The sequence below is a fragment of the Abrus precatorius genome, unplaced genomic scaffold (genome assembly GCF_003935025.1).
Source record: "Abrus precatorius isolate BTA unplaced genomic scaffold, Abrus_2018 Scaffold11, whole genome shotgun sequence".
NCBI classification, from domain to species: domain Eukaryota; kingdom Viridiplantae; phylum Streptophyta; class Magnoliopsida; order Fabales; family Fabaceae; genus Abrus; species Abrus precatorius.
Genome location: NW_020874303.1, coordinates 7583975 through 7605654, shown reverse-complemented (window position 1 = coordinate 7605654; position 21680 = coordinate 7583975). Strand labels below are relative to the sequence as shown.

The following is a 21680-nucleotide window of genomic DNA, read 5'->3' as shown; positions in this document are numbered from 1 at the left end:
AGTTTGGGATGCATTTCTGGGTGCAGTTTCGCTGTAGCGAGATTCTGCAGAAACCAGAGTGCAGTTTTCTCTGATTTTTTCGCTGTAACGAGAGGACGTGTCGCTGCAGTGAGGTCCTCTCGCTGTAGCGAGAATGTCGCGACCAGAAAAGGATTTAAATGGGGCTAGGGTTCGGGGAAAGTAATTTCTCCCTCTCCCTTTGAAATCCCTTCGATTCTCTCACTTCCAAACTCTATTTCACTGATTAATTGCCTCTAAAGCCGTTCGGGAGCGAGATTGGAGCTCGAATTTGTGTGGGGAACGCTTGGAGGTGAGTTTTAAACAGTTAGGGTTTCGTTTTTCCTTCCCTTTCTCTGTTCTTGGTATTTTTCGGGGTTCTAATGGAATTCTTCCATGTGTTTAGGCCGAAAGTCGTGTGGGGAGCATTTTCGTGGTTGAGTTCGGGCGTGGGTCTTCAATCTAAGGTAAGAGGGGACTCTACCCTACACCTTTATGTGTGATTTGCTGATATTTTGTGTGATATTATGATGTGGTTGAGTAGAGAGTAGAAAATTGCTAAGATATGTGATGTGGGCACTTGTGCCGTTTATATATATGTGTGTATATTTGAATGAACATTGTGAAAATGTGGGCCCGAGGGCCGTGTAATATGAATGAAAATAGGCTAGGGGCCATGTGTCTTGAATGAATTGTGAGCTATGTGCTGTGTGTGCTGTGAAAATGAAATGTAGGCCTAGTGCCGTAAAGTTAAACAAATATGGGCCTATGCCGTGTACTGTTAAATGTGGGCTATGTGCTATATACTGATGTGTGTTATTGGGGTGTGTAACGCCGTTGTAATGTGCTGTGAATGGTTCAGCGATATACTGGAGGTGTGAGAGATGAGAACGGTAGAAATACCTTGGGGAAGAAGGAGTGGTGGTGACACCGACTGTGGAACGGGTGCACCACAGGCCACACACTTTCTTCCTGACTAGACCTCTGAACATTACCTTTGCTGAGCGACCCGTGACTGTCCACGTGGTATCCGTGAGGCGGGAGTAACCGGCGACTATTCATGGTGTAAATTTGTGATCACAGTGTCAATGTGAGTGTGGCTGGCGTGAGTATGCATGGGTTCATGAATTGTGCTTATGGATGTGATAATGTTGTCTGTGCTTGTATTTGTTTAATGTATTGAAAATGTGCTGGAAGTGAGACTCTATGCTTAATTGTATGTTTTGGTAGTGTAGAATACTCACCCTTACATTTATTTTTCAAGTAATCAAGACGATCAGCACTGAACTTAGTGAAAGGGGCAGATGAAACTGCTATAGGACTAAGATTTTAATTTAAAACTAATGTATTTAAATGGGTCCTGTAGTAGTGACTTGATAGAAATTGTAACCCCTTTCTTTATTTTAAAATATTTGATGAAACCAAGGATTGAGAACCTTATTTGAAATGAAATTTATTTTATTCTGAATTTGCGAAATTATGATTTATTGAAATTAAACATAAGTGTTGCAAAAATGATAGAAGATGAGTATACAAATGTCATTTCATCACAACTTATGAATAAGTCTAAGCTAAGACTAAACTAAAACATACATCTATTAACTTTTATTGATGTACAAAAGTTAGATAATTACAAACCATAATTTCAAAATACATTAGAACTCTATACATTATTTACAAAGAAACAAAATAACTTGAGTCATAATAAGCAGTTATCTCTATACTAGAATGTTAAGGATGATAATAGTCATCATCTCCAAACCAGCCCTCAATCTTAGCTATATATACTAAGAGTATAGTCATCATTTCAAAGGTGAAAATGTCCCCCACTTCATTACTATAGTCCACAACAAATTTATAAAAACATATACACTATTATTCCCTAAAAATATGATTTAATCTAGTGCTAACCAACTACTTGAATAACCTAACTGGTCTCTAGAGAGTGGTCTTTCTGCTTTCCTGAAAGATTTTAGTAAAGATGAGCCAATTTCACATTACTAAACATGATCATAATCAACTCCAAATCATACATGAATGAATAACACATCAATCAATCATAATAATAATTATATTTTACAATAAGTTTTATGTACATACAATGCTCGTTAACCTTATAATTCATTCTTTATATAGAAATTTTTTCATTCCTTATCTCATCATTATCTACCTTTGGGATCCCTTGAGATCTTTCTTTGTGTATAGATAGCTACTGGTTAGTCGCAGCTATGATTACAACGTGTGCCAACTTGGCTCCTTCTACCAAAAGCATGGTGAGGAACTTAAGTCGAAGATATAATAAATAACAAAAATAAGTGTGTTACAATTAAGTTATAAGTTGAAGATCTGAACCATTTATATTTTTTAAAAATATATCTAATGGTTTAAAAAGTGTCACTTATTCATGTACCACTTACTTTATTAATTCATGATAGCCTGAACCATTTATTATTAATATTATTATTTTTGTTATTTAGTTTTATTAATTCAATTAACACTATTTAGTAGATATATGATTTAATTAATTAATACTTTTGTTAACTATTTGAGAAATTTTAATTAAGCTTATATATTTTTAAAGTTTATAACTATGTTTATATAGTCATAAATTAACATTCTCTCATCTCCATCAATGCAGCACCCCAGCAATTGAACAAGATTTACGTGTTGGAGTTTCAGATATGAGCGTTAGCTCATTTTTAAACTCAACAACTTATTGTCTTGAACCTTTTAAGAGTTGTTTTATTGCTACTTCTTGTCCCTGTGGTAACAGTCCTTGTAATTAACGATATCCAACAAATTGTTATGGTTTGTTTTCAAGGCAATGTCTTTTGAAAATATGAAGGTTTTCAAGCAATGACCTTATTGATGGTACGTTTTTTCATTTGCAAAAAGATTTGTCATTAATCTCATCAAAATATGCAGAATTTTTATGTAGTCTACGATGCAAGTCTAGGTTGTCTCCAATTACCTTTGTTGGTAACATACATTGAACATATTGTAAACATTTACTATGAAAGCAATTAAAAAGAGATTTTGTGTGATTCCAATTTTAATGTAAAAGCAAGTGATGAAATTAATGAGTTTAATCAATAAAATATACCAATCCTTAGTTCATTCATGTGATTCTATCCCTATTCCTCTCAAGATTCAATACTTTTCCTCTTCCTCTAAATTATGTTAACTCAACAAGCGAGAATTAACCTTAAAATCCCATACGAATTTAAGCAAATTTAATGGACTCTAACTATTTTTTCCAAGATTACGCAACCTTAGAAATTAACTTAGGATTAAGCAAACCAAGTTAAGAATTTCATTAAAACGAATTAGGGTTAATTAAGCAATGTCCCCCTCATTCAACCATTAATTCAATTCAAAGAGTTGGGAAATATAAATTCATGAAGAAAAGAGAATTATAATGACATTCATACCCAGGAATTCAAGAATCTATGAACTCACTAAGGATTACAAGAAAGTTTAGCCCTCCATGAGGATGAGTCTTACAAATTTAAGATGAGAACAAAAGGAAATCAATGATATCAATGTAAAAATTAAAAGAAAGTAAAGAAGAAACGTGAATCAAACCCTAAGATTGGTCTTTGGCTGTCACCCAAGGATGACCTAAGCACTGCAAGTGTCCCCAAAGTGGCAAAAGAATCTAAAAGTGTGTAAAAAGCTCGTACCCTAATTTCTAAAGTTCTATTTATAGTGCATAAATTTTTCTCCCATAGTAGTTACTGTGGTCCATAGTGATGACGCGCAGTACTCCTATAGTAGTTACTATGGTTCCATAGTGGTTACGCATAGGTCACCATGCTGTTGACCCTCTCTCGAGTGTTTACTATGGGTCATAGTGGTTACACGCAGGTCTGGGTGACTTTGCCTTCTCTGGATTGTTCACATTGGAATCAGAGTGATCACTTTGGTCCACCCTAGAGTGTCTACTATGGCCATAGTAGCTATGCGTATCACCTCTTCAAACTGGGGCCTCTGTAGTGTCTACTATGGAATGAGAGTAATCACTTTGGTCTGCCCTTCTGGATCTAGTTTACTGTAGTGTCTACTATGGAATCCAAAATGATCACTTTCAACTTAAACTTTTTCAAATGCTAAAAATCCATGGAATAAGTCTAGAAATTCCTGCATAATTATTCAAATGATTAAAATTGCAAATTATATCTATGTAAATCAATGTAAATTAACCAAAAATTAAGAAATCTAAGATATTTGACCAAAATAGTGTTTCTATGTTATTTACACTTCCTAAGTCTACTTTTTCTATTAAAGAACACTGAAAAGACAAGTAAAAATCCAATAAAATGTGGATTCGTCACTTATATACAGGTCCAAATCCCCCTTTTCCTAGCTTTTTTCTACTGAAAAATTGTTTGTAGCTATCATTATTGAATCATAACTGAAAATTCTCAAATCCTTCTCTCTCTTTATTTCATTTTGCATTTCAAGTGAATAATTACCTCTATCAGCGCCAGGAAATCAAGCATGTCATTCCCATTTTGCTTTTCTTTTTCTCTATTTAGATAAGAATGTGACAAAACGAGGTTATTATGGAAGGAATATAAAGTGCTAAAAATATTACTCAGATCCTTATTTCACAAACTTTGGGAAGAAAGAATCTTAATGTGCGACTTCTCTTCTCCTCAGTCCAAGGCAAAAACAGTACTGTCTACTATATTATCAACTATATGATATGCAACGTTTCTTCTTCTTAGTCCAAGGAGAAAAAAGGTCCAAAGTAAAACTACTCCACAAGGAACTCCAACTTTTATCTACTTCATATATTATCAATCGTAAAGTACTGTCTACTATGATGAGTGATTTTGTTGGCAACAAGAGGGCAATATGGCAGCACACAATCTATCTAAGTTTATGTATATACTACAATGTGCAAATGAAATATTACAAGGTTTATATAGGCAAGGCATTTGCCTTTTCATATCCAAAATACACATCATGACACCTAATATTAGCTTTGCCACCCTATGCTACCTACTCTTAGTTTTGCCACCCCATGCTTAAAAACAATAATTATATTCTAGGAATACTAAACAACAAAAGAAAAACAACTAAGCATTTGAAGTTTACAACAAATCTCCCCTATAAACTTAAATGTTTTTCCCATCTCTCATTTCGATCAGCTTCTTGCAATTCTCCAGCAAAATGGTCGGCAATGACTTGGTGAACATATCCGCAGCTTGAGCTCAACTCTCTATATGCTCTAGTTCGATCTTTCCTTCTTTAACTTGCGCCCGGATAAAATGAAATCGAACATCAATGTGCTTGCTTCTTCCGTGATTGACCAGGTTCTTCGCCAATTCGATTGCTAACTTGTTGTCAACTCGGATCATAGTCCTTTCATCTTGGATCACATCCAGATGTCTTAGAAGATTTGAAACCCAGATTGCATGACAAACACTCCAAGAGGCTGCAACATACTCAGCTTCATAGGTTGGTAGAATTACAATGGGCTGCTTCTTTGATAACCAAGTGAAAGTCATATTTCAGAGTAGGAACACATACCCCGAAGTGCTCTTCCGATCATCCACATCTCCACACCAGTCGCTATTTGAGTATCCCACTAGTCGGTAGTCATTTGACTTTGAATAATAAAGACCGAGTGACAGGATTCCTTGAACGTACCTCAAAATTCTTTTTAACGCCTTCCAGTGCGTGTAGCTCGGATCCTCCATGTATCTACTTGCTATCCCAACACTCAGCATCAGGTCAGACCTAGTACTTGTAAGATACCTCAGACTTCCAATTAAACTCTGATATCTCCTAGGATCAGCTCGTTCTCCTCCATCAAACTTTGAGAGTTTTGTGTTTGGTTCGCGTTACAGCCTTTCATTTTAAACTTCTTCAAAATATCAAGCGCATACCTTTCTTGGGATATAAAGATCCCATCTTCTAATTACTTCACTTCTAGGCCAAGAAAATATTTCATCAGACCCAAGTCTGTCATCTCAAACTCCTTTCTCATTACCTTTTTGAACTCCTGAATCAGTTTTGTATTGCTTCTTGTGAATATGAGGTCATCGACGTAGAGAGCGACAACCATGATATCCCTTTTTGATTTCTTTGTGTAGAGGGCATGCTCGTATGAACATTGTTCATACCCATTATGTTTGAAATAGCTATTGATCCTTTCATTCCAAGATCGAGAAGTCTGCTTCAACCCGTGGAGGGCCTTCTTCAACCTCAACACCTTCTTCTCTTCTCCTCTCTTCATGTACCCAGTTGCTCGACATATACTTTTTCCTTCAACACTCCATTTAAAAATGCCGACTTCACATCCATCTGTTGAATCAACCATTGATTATGAGCAGCTAAAGAGATCAGAAGTTGGATTGACTCCATTCTCGTGACAAGGGGAAAATATTTCATCATAATCAATCCCCTCCTTCTGTCTATAGCCTTTCACCACTAGTCGAGCTTTATAGCACTCAACCTCTCCCTCAACATTCATCTTCTTCTTATATACCCACTTCACCCCAATGGATCGAGCTCTTTTAGGAAGGTCGGTCAGCTCCGAGGTTTTGTTGCGTTCTATTGCCTCAATTTCTTCATCCATCGTTGATCTCCATTTCTCGTATTGTACAGCTTTCTCAAAATTCAAATCTTCTGAGTTGGCCAGGAGACATACAACATGGACTTCATTTGTAGTGTCGTATATCTCCTGCAGACTCCTCATTTTGGGCTATTGCAGCTCGGATTAATCTTCTGAAAGCTCGTTGGTTGTTGATATCGGAGGCATAGCAACCTTTGAGCTTGTTTCTTCCTCAATTGGGTTACTCCAGTTCCATACCTTTGATTCTTCTACCTGGACATCTCAACTCACCACCAATTTCTCATTGACAAGATCAAATAGCTTATAGGCTTTGGTTTTCTCATCATACCCGATGAAGATGCACTTCCTGCTTTGATCCTCCAGCTTCGTTCTCTGCTGACTTGGTACTTGCCCATAGGCAACACTACCGAACACCTTCAGATGGGAGACGCTTGGCTTTTTACCACTCCAGACTTCCTGCGGCATTTTCTCTCCCAACTTGGCATGTGGGCATCTATTTTGGACATAAACTGCACACTATACTGCTTCCGCCCAGAACTTCTTCTGCAAGTTCTTGCCTTTTAACATTGATCGAACCATATCGAGAATAGTTTGGTTCTTTTGTTTAGCCACACCATTTTGCTGCAGAGAATATAGGGCTGTCAAGAATCGCCTGACCCCATGTTCCTCGCAGTATCTCGTGAACTCGACAGAAGTGAACTCACCTCCTCTGTCAAATCGAACTGCTTTGATGACTTTGCATGTTTCCTTCTCCACCATCACTTTGAATTTTTTGAAAGTTTCAAACACCTCGAACTTCTCCTTTAGAAAGTACACCCAGGTTTTCCTCAAGAAATCATCAATGAAAGAAACAAAGTATCTCTTACCACTAAATGACTCTGGAGTTAGTCCGAGTTGCTCCTTTGCTCGGTACTCAGAGCTTCTTGGGAATGAAGTCCTCGCATGCTTCACAATGACGCACTCTTCACAAAATCTTTTTTTGAACTCCATGCTAGGTAGTCTGAGCACTATTTCCTTCTTCACCAGCTCGGTCAATCCACTGAAGTGAAAATGACCAAATCGGAGATGCCATATCATGGCTTCATTTTCAACATTAAGCTTCATACACTTATCTTAAACTATTTTCAACTCAAGTTTGTATATTCGATTTTTCTTCATTTCTACCCAGGCAATGAGCCTCCCAAGCTTGTCCTTCAGTTGTAGTTCTCGGTCTTTCATTAAAATCGAGTAACCCTTCTCCATTAGTTGTCCAATGCTCAGTATGTTGCTTTTGAGGTCAGGTACGTAATATACATCCCTAATTTCTCTAACTCCTCCGTTCCTCTATACCAAATTGTTCCTCGGCCTTTAATAGCTACTTTCGAAGCATCACCGAAAGAGACAAATCCAGACTCCACCTTTGAGAGCTCTTTGAATAAGCGCTCGTCACCATACATGTGATTACTTGTGCCAGTGTCCAAGTACCAAATCGAGTTATTAGAACAGCTCGGTTTGCCCTCGGTTTCTAAGATATTCGTCACCATTAGCAACTCCTCATCCTCCTCCTCAACAAGGAAGTTAGTTGGCTCGTCCTTTTTCTTTTCGGCTCTACAATCTTTTGAAATGTGACCATGTTTTCCACAGTTGTAGCATTTGATCGAATAGCAGTCCTTGGCAACATGATGATGCTTCCTGCAGTTGTAGCATTCAATATTGTTGTTGGTGTTTGTTCGGCCACCTCTCCCCCGAGCCTGGCCTCAGCCATGCCAATTCTGCTGACTGAGTTTTTCATTTCCATGTCCTCCTTTTTCTCTACCTCCTTGACCTCTGCCCTTGGTGCTCTAAGCATAGAGCACCTTCTCCTCTCTAATCATTGCCTTTGCCTGGAGAGCCTATTCCAGGGACTCTCCCTTCTTTTTCTTTCTTCTTTACTCATGCCCCTCCAAGGACCCAACAAGCTCTTTGACAGTGAGCGTTGACAGGTCTTAGACTCCTTGATTGCACACACAATATTCTTGAAGTCATTTGTCAATGACCTCAAGATCTTCTCCACAATTATTCTCTCCATTCCTATTTAGTTTGTTCACCACGGTCTTTACCCGAGTGATGAACTCGGATACTCCTATCGGACTCCTTCATTCTCATGTTTTCCAGCTCGCCCCTAAGGGTTTGAAGCCGAACTTGCTTCACGCGTTCATCTCCCTCATTTTCTTTCTCGAGTATATCCTGTAACGGCCCGAATTTTATAATATTAATTAGTGTTATTTATATAAATCTAAATATGTATATATATGTGTGTGTGTGTGTGTGTGTGTGTGTGTATAAGTGTAAATAAATGTTGTAAATTAGCATTGAATGTGTAACGATGGTGTTTTGTGTGTAATGAGTATGAATATGTATATATATATATATATATATATATATATATATATATGTTGTGGATGTGTGTATATATATGTGTGTATGCATGACTAGATAGGGCTGAAATGGGCTAAGTGTCTAAGTGCAAGGCGTAATACTAGCTGTTCTCGCTGTAACGAGAAGGCTCTGGGAGGAAGGATTGAAATTGTCACCTTCTCGCTGTAGCAAAAGACGTCTTGCTGTAACGAAAGAGCAACAGTTTGGGGTGCAATCTCGCTATAACAAGAGAGTCTCGCTGTAGAGATTCTACAAAAACTAGGGTGCAGTTTCGTCTAATATTTTCGTTATAGCGAGAATATCTCGCTGTAGCGAGAGTGTCACGACCAGAAAAGGATTTAAAGGGGGTTAGGGTTTGGAGAGGGTTATTTCTCCCTCTCCCTTCGAAATCCCTGTCGTAACCGGGCAGTTGCAACAGTACGACGAAAAACGTTTTCAAAGATATCTGAGGAGTCGCCACCAAAGTTTATTTTAAGAATACCTTAGAAAAACTTTTAAAATAATATAATCTTTGAAACCAAAAATGAGTTCGGGAGTCATTTACGTGTGGGTAAGGTATTAGCACCCCACAACGTCCGTTTAAAACGGTTATTTAAAATTAATTGTGCAAATTTATTTAAATTCTGACAAATATTTATTTAATTCCTAAACATTAATTATTTTATTTTAGAAGAAGAAATATTATTTATTGAGATATTATTTGGGTTATTTTGAAAATTATTTTGACTTGACGAGTCTGATTTCTGCTCCTACGTATCCCTAGGTACAATGGTGAACTCAAAGCCACGTAGTTCTGTCTAAAAATTATGAAATTAGTTGATTATAATCAAGTTTAGTAAGAAAAAAAGTTTATTTTGAAATTAAAATTATTTTCGTAAAATTATAATGTTTAGGATACAAGATAACGCGATTATACATTTACCCTACGAGAAACAATACAGAAAGTGAAGGAAGATCACATAATTATACGACAAATCATTAAAAATATTTTATTCGTAAATAAAGTATTTAAATTTTAATTTTGACTATGATTAATGTTGAAAGAGAATTTAAGATAGCGTAAGGCATACATTGATCTCTTATAATTTTTGGATAATCGAAGGTAATGTAAATTACACATCGATATTATAAAAATAAAATAAAAATTGTATAATATAATAAAAATGGAGAAATGATATGTTATTTAACTTATCAGAATTAAAAATATGATTCAAGAAATTTTAAAGTATGAAATTAATTTCAATTAATGAAATGAATAAATATATTTGAATTGATTAAAAAAATATTTAATAATAACAATAAAAAAATTAAAACTTTGTTTGATAAATTTATATTGTATAGAACTTAAGGTAACGTTGGTACACATAGGTTCTAATAAAATAATTTATTGTGTTAATAAAATAATTTCTATTTAAATTGATTGATTAGTAAAATAATGATTATAAAGAATACATTTTGATTGATTATTAAGATAATTTTATAATTTATTAAAGATGATATATGATAAATTAATATTGCCTAAAGTTTCGGTAACGTAGGTACACATAAACTTTGTCAATTTATAACATACAACAGTAGAGAAGCTATGCGCTAATGTCATAGATTGATGCAAATATTATGTTATATTATTATTAAATTGAAGAGAGTAAATCGCAAATATAAATTTAAATTATATTAACACTCTACAAAAAATAAATACAAATATTAGAAGGTAAATAATCAAAATAATAATTAAGACATAAATAATGGAATAACATAAACAATATTAAAGAGAATTTATTGTTAATATTAAAATAAAATAAATTTTACAAATAAAAATACAATTTGCATATAATATGATAAAAAATATATATATTATGTTTAATCAATTTTAATGATTTTTTATCATAATTATTCTAATTATCATTGCTTAAAAAATATAAATGAAATCTAAATATTTAAAGAAAAATATGATAAATAAAATTAGACAGCAAAGTAAAACTATAAAGCTAGAAGGAAAAAAAAATATAGAGATAGGCCTAAACAAATAAAAAAAAAAAAAACTTAACCGACAGAAAAAATGCCTAACAACTTAAAAAAAAAAAGGAGAATAAGATAATATAATAATTAACATCAGGCCAAGTAAATTAAATAATGTCCAATAGCTTAGACATAGGCGCAGTGCTCAAATTGCATATTTGACATTGTACAATCAAATCAATATACTAAAATAATAGTAAATGTTAACAAATATAAAATAAATAAAAAATAAAAAGGTAATGAAAGGGATGATTTGAGAAAGTGCCCGTGCCTACATCTTACATTTCTATCAAATCAAGTACAACATACCTAATAAAATAATATTAAATCAAAAAAAGATAGAAAAAGTTGATTTAAGCATGATTTTGTGCTTCGGGCATACATCCACACAAAATAAAAACAACCGAGCTTACAGAGAGCCGGTTTAAAAAGCAAGGGAAAAAATAATCTTACACAGAGTAAGTTTAAGAAAACAATCGGAGAAGAAAAAATAAACTTATCGGTATAGCGATTTAAACGGTGGAACAGTTGTTAATGGTATATTATTTCTTTTCTTTTTTGTTTTCTTCTTCTCCTTCTTTCGTAAGACTCAGATCTTGTTTTTAAAAATTTTGCTCTCTCTGAAAAAAAAATTTGTCTTCTTTTTCCCTTAAAAAAATCCCCTTCACCGAATCTCTTACTTGAGATTTTATACTGGGTTCCTTTAGGGTTTATACGAAATGCTAAAAGTCTGAGTTTTTCCTTTTTCATGCTTAAATCAGTTTTTGATGTTAGGATATAAGCTTTTATATTGCAGGTTTCCATTTCCGTGAGGCAAACTTGTTTTTTTTCAAAAAAAAATTTCAATTTTCTATAAAACAATTTTATTTTATTTTTTAATAATTTTTTTATAAAAATTTTGGAGGTAATCCTTGGGAGGTAAAAAAAAATTGGTATTCACAATCCCTTTGATCATCTCATTTTCAAACCCTTTTCTACTGATTATATTGCCTTTAAAGTCGTTTGGAAGCTTGATTGAAGGCTGAATCCGTATGAGGAACGCTTGGAGGTGAGTTTTAATAGTTAGAGTTCCATTTCTCATCCTCTTTTCTCTGTTTCTGAGTTTCCTTGGGTTCTCATAGAGTTCTTCCATGTGTTTTAGGCCACAATCTGTGTAGGGAGCACGTCCGTAGTCGAATCCAAGTGTGGGTCTTCAATCCAACGTAAGAGGGGACTCTACCTATCTCAAATGTGTTGTAATTCTTGTGTGTTTTGTTAATTAATGCAATGTGGCTGAGATAGAGAGTAGGAATTGTGTGTTTGATGGAAATTAGTGTGCAATGTGATGTATGCTGGAATAGTTAAGCTCCATGGGGTGATTGTGTGTGATAGAATGCTATTGATTGGTAAATTAATGTTTTTGTGGATAAAATATGGGCTATGTGCCGAGTACTGTGAATTGAATATAGGCTGTGTGCCGTGTGTAAGCATGAATATTGCGTGTGTGAACGAAATGTAAGTGAATGAGGCGTGTAGCACTGTTGTAATGTGCTGTGAATGGTTTAACGATACACTGGAAGATAAGGACGGTAGAAATACCTTGAGGAAGAGGGAGTGACAGTGACACAGACTATGGAACAGGTGCACCACGGGCCATACACTCTCTTCCTGACTAGACCTCTGACTGCTACTTTTGCTGAGCGACCCCTGACTGTCCACGTGGTATTCGTGAGGCGGGGGTAACCGGCAACCATTCATGGTGTAAATATGTGATCACAGTGCCACAGTGAGTGTGGCTAGCGTGCATATGCATGAGTTTATGTATTGTACTTATGGATGTGAAATGCTACCAATGTCGTGAGTGCATCGATGTTAAATTGACATGAGCTGTGTGATAATACTACCTGTGACTGTGTTTGTTTAATGTATTGGAAATGAGTTAGAAGTGAGACTCTATGCTTGATTGTGGTTTGGTAGTGTAGAGTACTCATCCTTACATTCATTTTTCAGGTAATCAAGACGATCAGCACCAGAGTCAGTGAAGGGGTGGATGGAACTATTATAGGACTTAGGATATTATTTTGGAAAACTCTTGTATTTGAATAAGTCCTGTAGTAACTATTTGACGTAATTTGTAACCCCTTTTCTTTATTTGAAATGTTTGATGAAACTTGGATTACAAATGGAAGTTTTATTATTTCAAAAATTTGCAAAATTCGTTATTTATTGAAATTAAATTTAAGGTGTTACATATCTCACGCCTCTTTTGAAGATTTAGCATTAGCTATCTTCTCAAAGCTTAACTTGTCGACAACTTGGTATAGCAAGTATAGAGCCACCTTGTCCTTTGCTTGAACAGCCTTCAACACATTCAGCTGGGCATTTGAATACCCCTCGATGGTCACCAATTCCTCATGCCCATTCTCGACCACATCCCAGTTGTCTTGGGAGCCGAGAAGGGCCTTCATCTGCACCTTCCAGTTGTCGTAGTTGACACCTTTAGTCAACTTGGGTAGTGGAATGCCATTAGTTAAACCTACCATCTCTCTCAAATGTATACGCTCGACTCACACACTCACCTCATGTACACAAGCTTTGATACCAATCTGTTGGCAACAAGAGGGCAATATGACAGCACATAATCTCTTTAAGTTTATGTATATACTACAACGTGCAAATAAAATATTACAAGATTTATATAGGCAAGGCATTTACCTTTTCATATTCAAAATACACATCATGACATTTAATATGAGATTTGCGATCCTATGCTACCTACTCTTAGTTTTGCCATCCCATGTTTAAAAACAATAATTATATTCTAGAAACAACTAAGCATTTGAACTTTACAACAGATTTGTGTATATATGGTTATGGATCTTAAATGTACATTTTCAATATCACTGAGTTTATGAGAATTAAACACGAATAGTGCAGCAAAAAATCAAACATCCTAAATTGTTTTTGAGACACACACGTTACAAAGCAAAAAAAAAAATAAAAAAAATAAGAATTATCTTTTACATGAGCACGAACATGGTAATAACAACTGCATTCTTATGGAAGTCTACAATAACACTCTCACTAGAATCCTCTTTTGCTGTTATGCTAATAGCCCATAGAAGACAACGATAAAAAGAGAGACTGAGACAAAGCGTGACAACTATGATTTCTCCAAAAAGTATCTTGAATCTCAACATATCATGCTTTATTTATAAGCAGCGGCTATGACTAACCTTAATTCTCTCTTACCTAGTACAGCTAGGCTCATTCTTAACTATCCTATTCTTCCTTTCACTCACTCCATTCTGTTGAGGAGGGTAAGAAACAATTAACTGATCGATGCTGAATTCTAGCTTGTTCCCCTACTATGTAAAACTTTTATCTCTCATTTGAATTGACATTAGTTCACATCCAGGTGACAACACATCTGAAGGATGATCAAGGCTCTCCCACAACACATGCTTCATAGATCCACTAGCATCATATTCTCCAAGGACCAAGTTCCGAGAATCTAAAAAGATGACATCATTTTTGTCACCAGGTAGAATATGTGAGTAAAGTATATTATGGGGTTGCCACCTTGATGAGTGATGATCAAAGCACTTGAATGATTCAATGTTAGAAACCCAGAATCACTGTCAATATGGTCATTTCCTTTGGCAATCCAATCAGCATATCCAGTAGAAGTTGTGTTTCTAAAGACAAAGAAAGTGTAAGTGGGTAGTACTACTAAAGAACTGAAAATTTCAAATTGAACTTATGGTTTGGCGAGTACAGTGTACTTGAGTAATCAAATATCTCTCCTGGCTTTAAAATGTTCCTCACTGAAGCACAAGTGAAAGTGGTAGTTTGCAAACACAGCAGTGAGAAAATAACTGTGAGGGTTGTTATAATACCATTTTCGTGGAGCGTCATTGTAGACTTTCGATTTGTTGACGAAAACTATGAAATAAGTTTAGGCAAGTTAGCTAGTTGCACTACTCTTTGGTACCACTACTATTTTAACACCTTGGCTGCAAACTATATAAAGCTGAGGGCTTCAAAATTTTGTTTATTTTTGAAAAAAGATTTAATATTTCAACCGCTAAATATTAATATTGTATGTGATGTTATATATTATTATTAATATTATTATATTTATTTTATTTTTTCCATATAAATAAAATTTAAAATGTTAACCAAATATAAAAAGAGACATAAAAATATATATTTTTAGAGGTAGATTGAAACATTTTCTTTTGAAAAGACTGCTGCTGCTTTGTTTGATGATGAGATGAAATAAAGAAAAATATTTAAAAATAAAAATTAGAGTAGAAATAAAACAGAAGAGAAAAATAATTCTTTATGTTTAGATAAATTAAAAGGAGAGTGAAAAGAAATAAATAGATAATATAAAAAATATTTTTAATAATAAAAATTAAAACTTCAAATATAATTTTATTATATAGCTTTGATTTTTAAAATTATTTTTATATCTTTTTATTATTTATAAAGATTACTTAACTCTAAATTAAACTTAAAAAAGAAAAAAAAAACTCTCTATTTTTCATTTCACGGCGTCAATGCGAAGAAAGTTTTACTGTGGGTATCATCGTCTGTGTTTATTGCACTCAAATGTTTCTTCTTGTAATTTCTTTGTATCCAACCAATGCATGCCTGTGTATTTAGAGAAAAAATCATAAGCATTAAAAAAATATAATAATAATATCAAAATAAACATAATTTATAATTATTTAAAAACGTATATTCTTTTTTCTTATCGCACGGATATCCTCCATTAAAGGGGAAAAAACATACTTTTTTTTAATGTCATGTAACACATCCTTTTAGTTTTATTTATAAAAAGAAAGTAATTTTGTCGGCCATTTCAATAAAACTTGCTGAAAGTTGAAGAAAACTTGTCAATTGGCCCACTTCTTTTCCTTCAATAATAACATCTTAAGTTACTCCCTTTTAAGACAAGTCGAAGCAAAGATTAAATGTCCCTAACCATTAGCTCAAGTCAATTTCAGATCATGGAAAATGACAAGCATTTTCGCAAGTCACAAAGAGGGCTCAGTTCCACAACAACTTTAGAGCATTCATCAAACCATTTTTTAACAATAAAGTCATTCCTTGTACTAAATATTTATACATAAGTAAATAAACATTGTTGGGATCACTCAAACATGATAATGGCATGTTTTAAAACCACATTATGAGAATCTAATTTTTTTTAAGGTACGTACTTTTGGCTGTGGCTGCACTTATTGACTCATTCAGGAGATTTTTTCATTTAAAAAAGAAAAATAGAAAATTGATCAATACGAGGGAGGCATACCTAATCCATAAACAATTCTAACATAATTAACATAATGCTCTAAACGAGGAATCTAATTCTGAAACATACATCTTTCCTTTGTGTACGATTGATTGTCACTATCCAATTCTAAGATAACAAACTTAATTAAGTTGAAAACAACAAATTCCTAAACAAGCCAACAGGACAAAGGGCTAAATGCATTATATTTAAAGGTTTATGAAGGTCATGAATCAACAACAAAGTATTAATGATATTTTTTTTGTATTATCATATATGTCCGTAAATACACAGTGAGGCATGCAAAAGGATCAAGCCACCATTCTAAACAAAGGCATCCAGTACCTCTAAGAGAAAATAGCCATATTTTTATTGTGTTTAAACCTGTCTACTCCATACACCTCACTACAGTTTAGAACTTTCAAAGCAAGCTTTACCATCAAGAAAGTTTTGAGACACATCTAAATATTCCAAGTACTTGAAGAAAATACAAGATTAAACTACAAGTCATTTGAACTGCATTTAGATAATTGAATTGGACAAATAATATTTAAGATTCAAATGCTAATATGTATTTTTTTGTTTATAAGTATATTCTACAAAAGAAAATATTAATCAAGTCAATAAAATTTACAATATATAGAGACTAGAGCTCTCAGTAGGAATTTCTTACATACATAAAATTTAAGCTCGACACTTACTTGAAGAGAATCAACCATGTACACTTGAATCAACTATGCATTCATTTATAGGTTTATCGTTCACCTACATTGGAAATAGTCAAACCATTCACCGAATAAGTTTCATTGTGGTTAATGGAACTAAACTCCTCACTAGAATTTCTTCCATGATAAAATGCTGGTCTTCTAGGCAATGGAAGTGCTGCACTTTCACTAGTCAACATGGGTACTATCTCTGACATGGTTGGACGATCAGCTGCACTTTCTTCTACACAAAGAAGACCAACATGAATGCATCTTAATGCTTCATCTTGAATAAACAATTTTGGCAAAGTTGGATCCAATAAAGCTAGTCCTTGGCCTTGTTTCCATAGCTCCCAAGCCTAGAACATTAGCACAAAACATATTAGAACTTAACAAAATAAATAATTGAAAATTCCCTCTTTAAATTGACTAATTAGTAGTAATCCAATAGCCTTAGTAGAACATACATGTCCTACTAGATTGAGTGGTCTTTCAGCATTGTAGAAGCTGCTATTCCTTCTACCACTAATAATTTCGAGTAGTAAGACTCCAAAAGCATACACATCTGATTTGATAGAGAAAATGCCCTCCATGGCATACTCAGGTGACATGTAACCACTACATGATATCACATAGGACATGAATTTTTTAGATGAGAAATAAATAAAAAAAAATCATTTGGTATAAATAAGTAATGATAGAATGTTTTAAGCTTACTCACTATGTCCCAACAATCCTTTTTGTGTTTAAATTTGATTCTTCTTGTGAGAAGACTCTGGCCATGCCAAAATCTGAAATTTTGGGATTCATATTTGCATCAAGAAGAATGTTACTAGCTTTCAGATCTCTGTGAACTACTCTCAATCTAGAGTACTTATGTAGATAGAGTAATCCTTGTGCAATTCCTTCAATTATGTTGAAACGTTTTCTCCAATCTAGCATTTTGCTTTGAGTAGAATCTTCCCATTAGAAACATGAAATATAGTAAGTTTAAGAAGAAAAGAAAAAGATGATATATGCAAGATCCAGTTTTATCTTTTAGAGAAATAATTCCTCACCAAATAAAAAGCAGTCCAAGCTCTTGTTAGGCATGTACTCATAGATTAACATTCTCTCATCTCCATCAATGCAGCACCCCAACAACTGAACAAGATTCATGTGTTGGAGTTCAGATATGAGTATTAGCTCATTTTTAAACTCAACAACTCCTTGTCCTGAATTTTTTGAGAGTCTTTTTATTGCTACTTCTTGTCCTTGTGGTAATAGACCCTGCAATTATTGATGATCAAAAAATTGTTATGGTTTGTTTTCAGGTACTAGTCTTTAAAAAATATTAAGAAGGTTTTCAAGCAATAACCTTATACACAGGTCCAAATCCCCCTCCTCCTAACTTGTTTTGTAGTGAGAAATTGTTTGTAGCTGCCATGATTGATTCATAACTGAGAGTTCTTAAATCGTTCCCACTGTTCACTTCATTTTGAAGTTCAGTAAAACTATTACTTCTATCAGACACCATGAGATTAAGCTTGTCATTATGCATTTTGCTTCTCTTCCTCTCTGATGAGGTAAGAATGTGACAAAAACAAGGTTAAGATTTTGAAGAAAACCAAACTGTATTAAATGCAACCCAATGTTGCACTCTATGAACTAATTTGAGAAGCATTTACCTTGATTTGCTGCTTTTCTTCTCCTATGGCTTAGGCAGAAAATCCCAAAGCTAATTAAGAGTAATGCTGATCCTGTCGGAACACCAATTTTTATCCACTTCATTTCTGCATTACATAAACAATCACAAAGTACTGTCAGCACTATTTAAAGCAATCATGTGAATGATTTTATCTATTTGATATAAATAAAGTACAATTTGTGTTTTATTATATTTGGTTAAGCAGTGGACACCAACGTGATTTACTGATTTTGAGTAAAAGAAATCATGTTTAGTTGTAGAAGTTTGCTCTGAAAAGCTAGAAGGCATGGATAAGACAGTGTTTATAGGACATGAAACAGTTATAATACAATGTATAAAATTAGTCTAAAATTAACATAAAATATAAATTTTAAGTTACAAGAGAGAACGTATTTTTAAAAGTGAGTATGAATCATTATAGCCATAATAAAATTTATATAGTTATTGTATTATTTCAATTAATATTGGTATAAAAATTTGAAGAGAAAAAAGGTAAAAATAAAAAATTATAAAAAATACATTAAAAAAAAGTATTTGAAGTGTCAATACAGTGTTGAACAGATATCCAACATGATTGCAATATGATCCGACTACCATCTAGAAGTGTCCATGCATCTTAACATGAAAGGATGTATGAGTAAAAGTAAAAAAGAAAATATACCTCTTTTGTTAGGTTACAAACTTTATAATAAGTTTAATTACAAAATTAAATTTTTGAGAGAAAAGTTTTTAAATATAAACTACTTTTATACAAACTCAATTTTAATTAAAATCAATTTTGCAAAATCAGTACAATCGAAAATAAAGTTTGCAAAAGCTCACCCAAAAAAGTACTTTGACAAATATATTAATTAAAATGAAGCTTGTAGCCTTACCTTTGCGTGCCTTTACAAGAATGTGGATACTTAATGTAGATGCCTTTACTTTAATTGGCACCCAATTTCCATAATAATATATACACCCAGTTTGATTGGGAAAATGAGGTGTGAACCCAACACAACTACAATTGTTCCAGCAAGTATCTTCACAATCACTTTCAAATAATTTGATGTCATTGTCTTTTATGAAAAATCCTCCTTGAAAGGATTGGTGATCAAAATATCCAAAATCAACTTCAAATTTATCATTGGGATGTCTACACTTGGGTTGATCAGATATTTGGCAACCATCTTTGGTGTTGAAGGAGTGGTAACAAGAATGAGAATGAACAATGGTAGCATCCATTCCTGTATCCTTTACATTCCCATCCTGAAACAGAACCCACTGGGATTGATCATTGCGACTTGTGTAACTGAAGGACTCCTCATCCTTATTTGAGACAATTTTGTACTCATACATGAGCTGTATTTTCTTTGGAATGTTCTCAAAAAATCTATTCTTTCTTAGCATCCCACTTTCCCAATACACTTTTCCTCTCCTCTTAATGATCAATTGGTGTGTTTTTGGATCCCATGCAAGTTCAAAGCAACCTATACTTGGGTGACCACTAGAAACTGATGCCACAACAGACCATGACTTATTAGTCTTATAATTAACACCTAATTTCATGCCAGGTAGCAACACATCTGAAGCATGATCAAAGCTTTCCCACATCACATGCTTCATATATCCACTAACATCATATTCTCCAAGGATTAAGTTCCCAGAATCCAAAAGGGTGACACCAACAGTTTTTTCACTAGGTAGAACCGGTGTGTACAAAGTTATAGGGTTGCCACCTTCACTAGTAATTGTCAAAGCACCTGAATGGTTCAATGTTAAGACCCCAGAATTGTTTTCAACAGGGTCATTTCTATTGGCAATCCAATCTACATATCCAATGTTTTGTGTGATTCGAATGACTAAATAAGTTTGCCTAGGATCAGACTCAAAAGCTGTGAATTTGAGACAGAACTTACCCTTTGGTGACCATAGTGTACTTGAATGATCAAATTGCTCCCCTGGCTTTAACATGTAACTCATCCCAGCACAAGTGGAAGGGGTAGTTTGCAAACACATCAACGAGAAAATAAATATGAGGGATGTTATAATATCACTTTTGTGTAGCAGCATCATTGCAGACTTTTACACTTTTCAAGAGAACTATGAGATGAGTTTAGATAAGGAAAACTCTATATGAACTTTTAGATCCTAGTTAGTGACCAAAGGAAAATAACCTGGCTAGTTAGTGCACTACTCTGCTACCACTGCTACTTTAACACCTTACCTGCAAAGTGCATACTATAATATTTGTTTGGCAAAACATAGGTCTTGTTAGGAACTGTTTATTAATTAAAATTAAAATTTTACTTTTATAAAATATTTATATTTAATGTTATTGTAGATTATTAAAGCAAAACTCTAAATTTAATTGATAAATAACCCTGAAAGCACTTAATTTTTATCTTATTTATTTAAAAAATAGTTTAAATATTTAAATTAACAAAACTGACATTTTATGTGACATGTATTATTGTTTTACATTTTATTTTCTTCTATGGATATCTCTTTAAAGTATATTTTAAATATAAAATAGGCACTTAAAGATGCCTATTTTTTCATGACCAAAATAAAATATATTTTTTAAAATTATATCTGTATTTAAAAATACGTTTGTAAATTAGTAAATATTAATTTAATATAAAAGATATAAAAAATTAATAATTATTTAAAAGTAATCCAAAACACCCACTGTTTTTATTCTGAATGCCATGTGACACGCCTTTTTATTTATAAAAGTTGAAGTAATTTTGTCGGCCATTTCAATAAAACTTGGAAGAAAAGAACACTTAAGCAAACTCACTCTGAAAGATGAAGAAAACGTGTTGAATTGAAAAGAAAAATAAAAAAAAATGACTAAAATTGAAATAATGACGGAAAATAAAGTAATTGAGAATTTACTTAAGAGCTGTCTAGTCCTTTGACAGTGACAATCATGGATAACTTTATACAGGTTTGAATAATAAAGTTTCAATTCATATTATATTATAAAAGTTATTATTAATAGATAAATGATCTTAACAACGGAGA

The 21680-nt window shown here is 33.6% G+C and overlaps 1 protein-coding gene across 1 annotated transcript; it reads right to left on the bottom strand.

Moving 5' to 3' along the window:
* Window positions 1-17034: 17034 nt before the first annotated feature.
* LOC113855562 (G-type lectin S-receptor-like serine/threonine-protein kinase CES101) lies at window positions 17035-20669 on the bottom strand. Its single transcript, XM_027487200.1, has 7 exons — window positions 19547-20669; window positions 18652-18756; window positions 18342-18541; window positions 18043-18253; window positions 17706-17943; window positions 17452-17602; window positions 17035-17343 (listed from the first exon to the last, which is right to left on the bottom strand). Exons 1-7 carry the CDS (start codon window positions 20667-20669, stop codon window positions 17035-17037), a joined length of 2337 nt encoding a protein of 778 aa, XP_027343001.1.
* Window positions 20670-21680: the final 1011 nt, after the last annotated feature.

Excerpts from the sequence above, each read along its gene's own strand:
- LOC113855562 (XM_027487200.1), bottom strand. The coding sequence starts at position 20,669 with ATGTGTTTGCAAACTACCCCTTCCACTTGTGCTGGGATGAGTTACATG. Across the intron at positions 18,254-18,341 it reads GATTTGGACCTGTGTATAAG|GGTCTATTACCACAAGGACA; the intron begins GTTATTGCTTGA and ends CAATAATTGCAG. Across the intron at positions 17,344-17,451 it reads CACTCAATCTAGTAGGACAT|GCTTGGGAGCTATGGAAACA; the intron begins GTATGTTCTACT and ends CTAATGTTCTAG.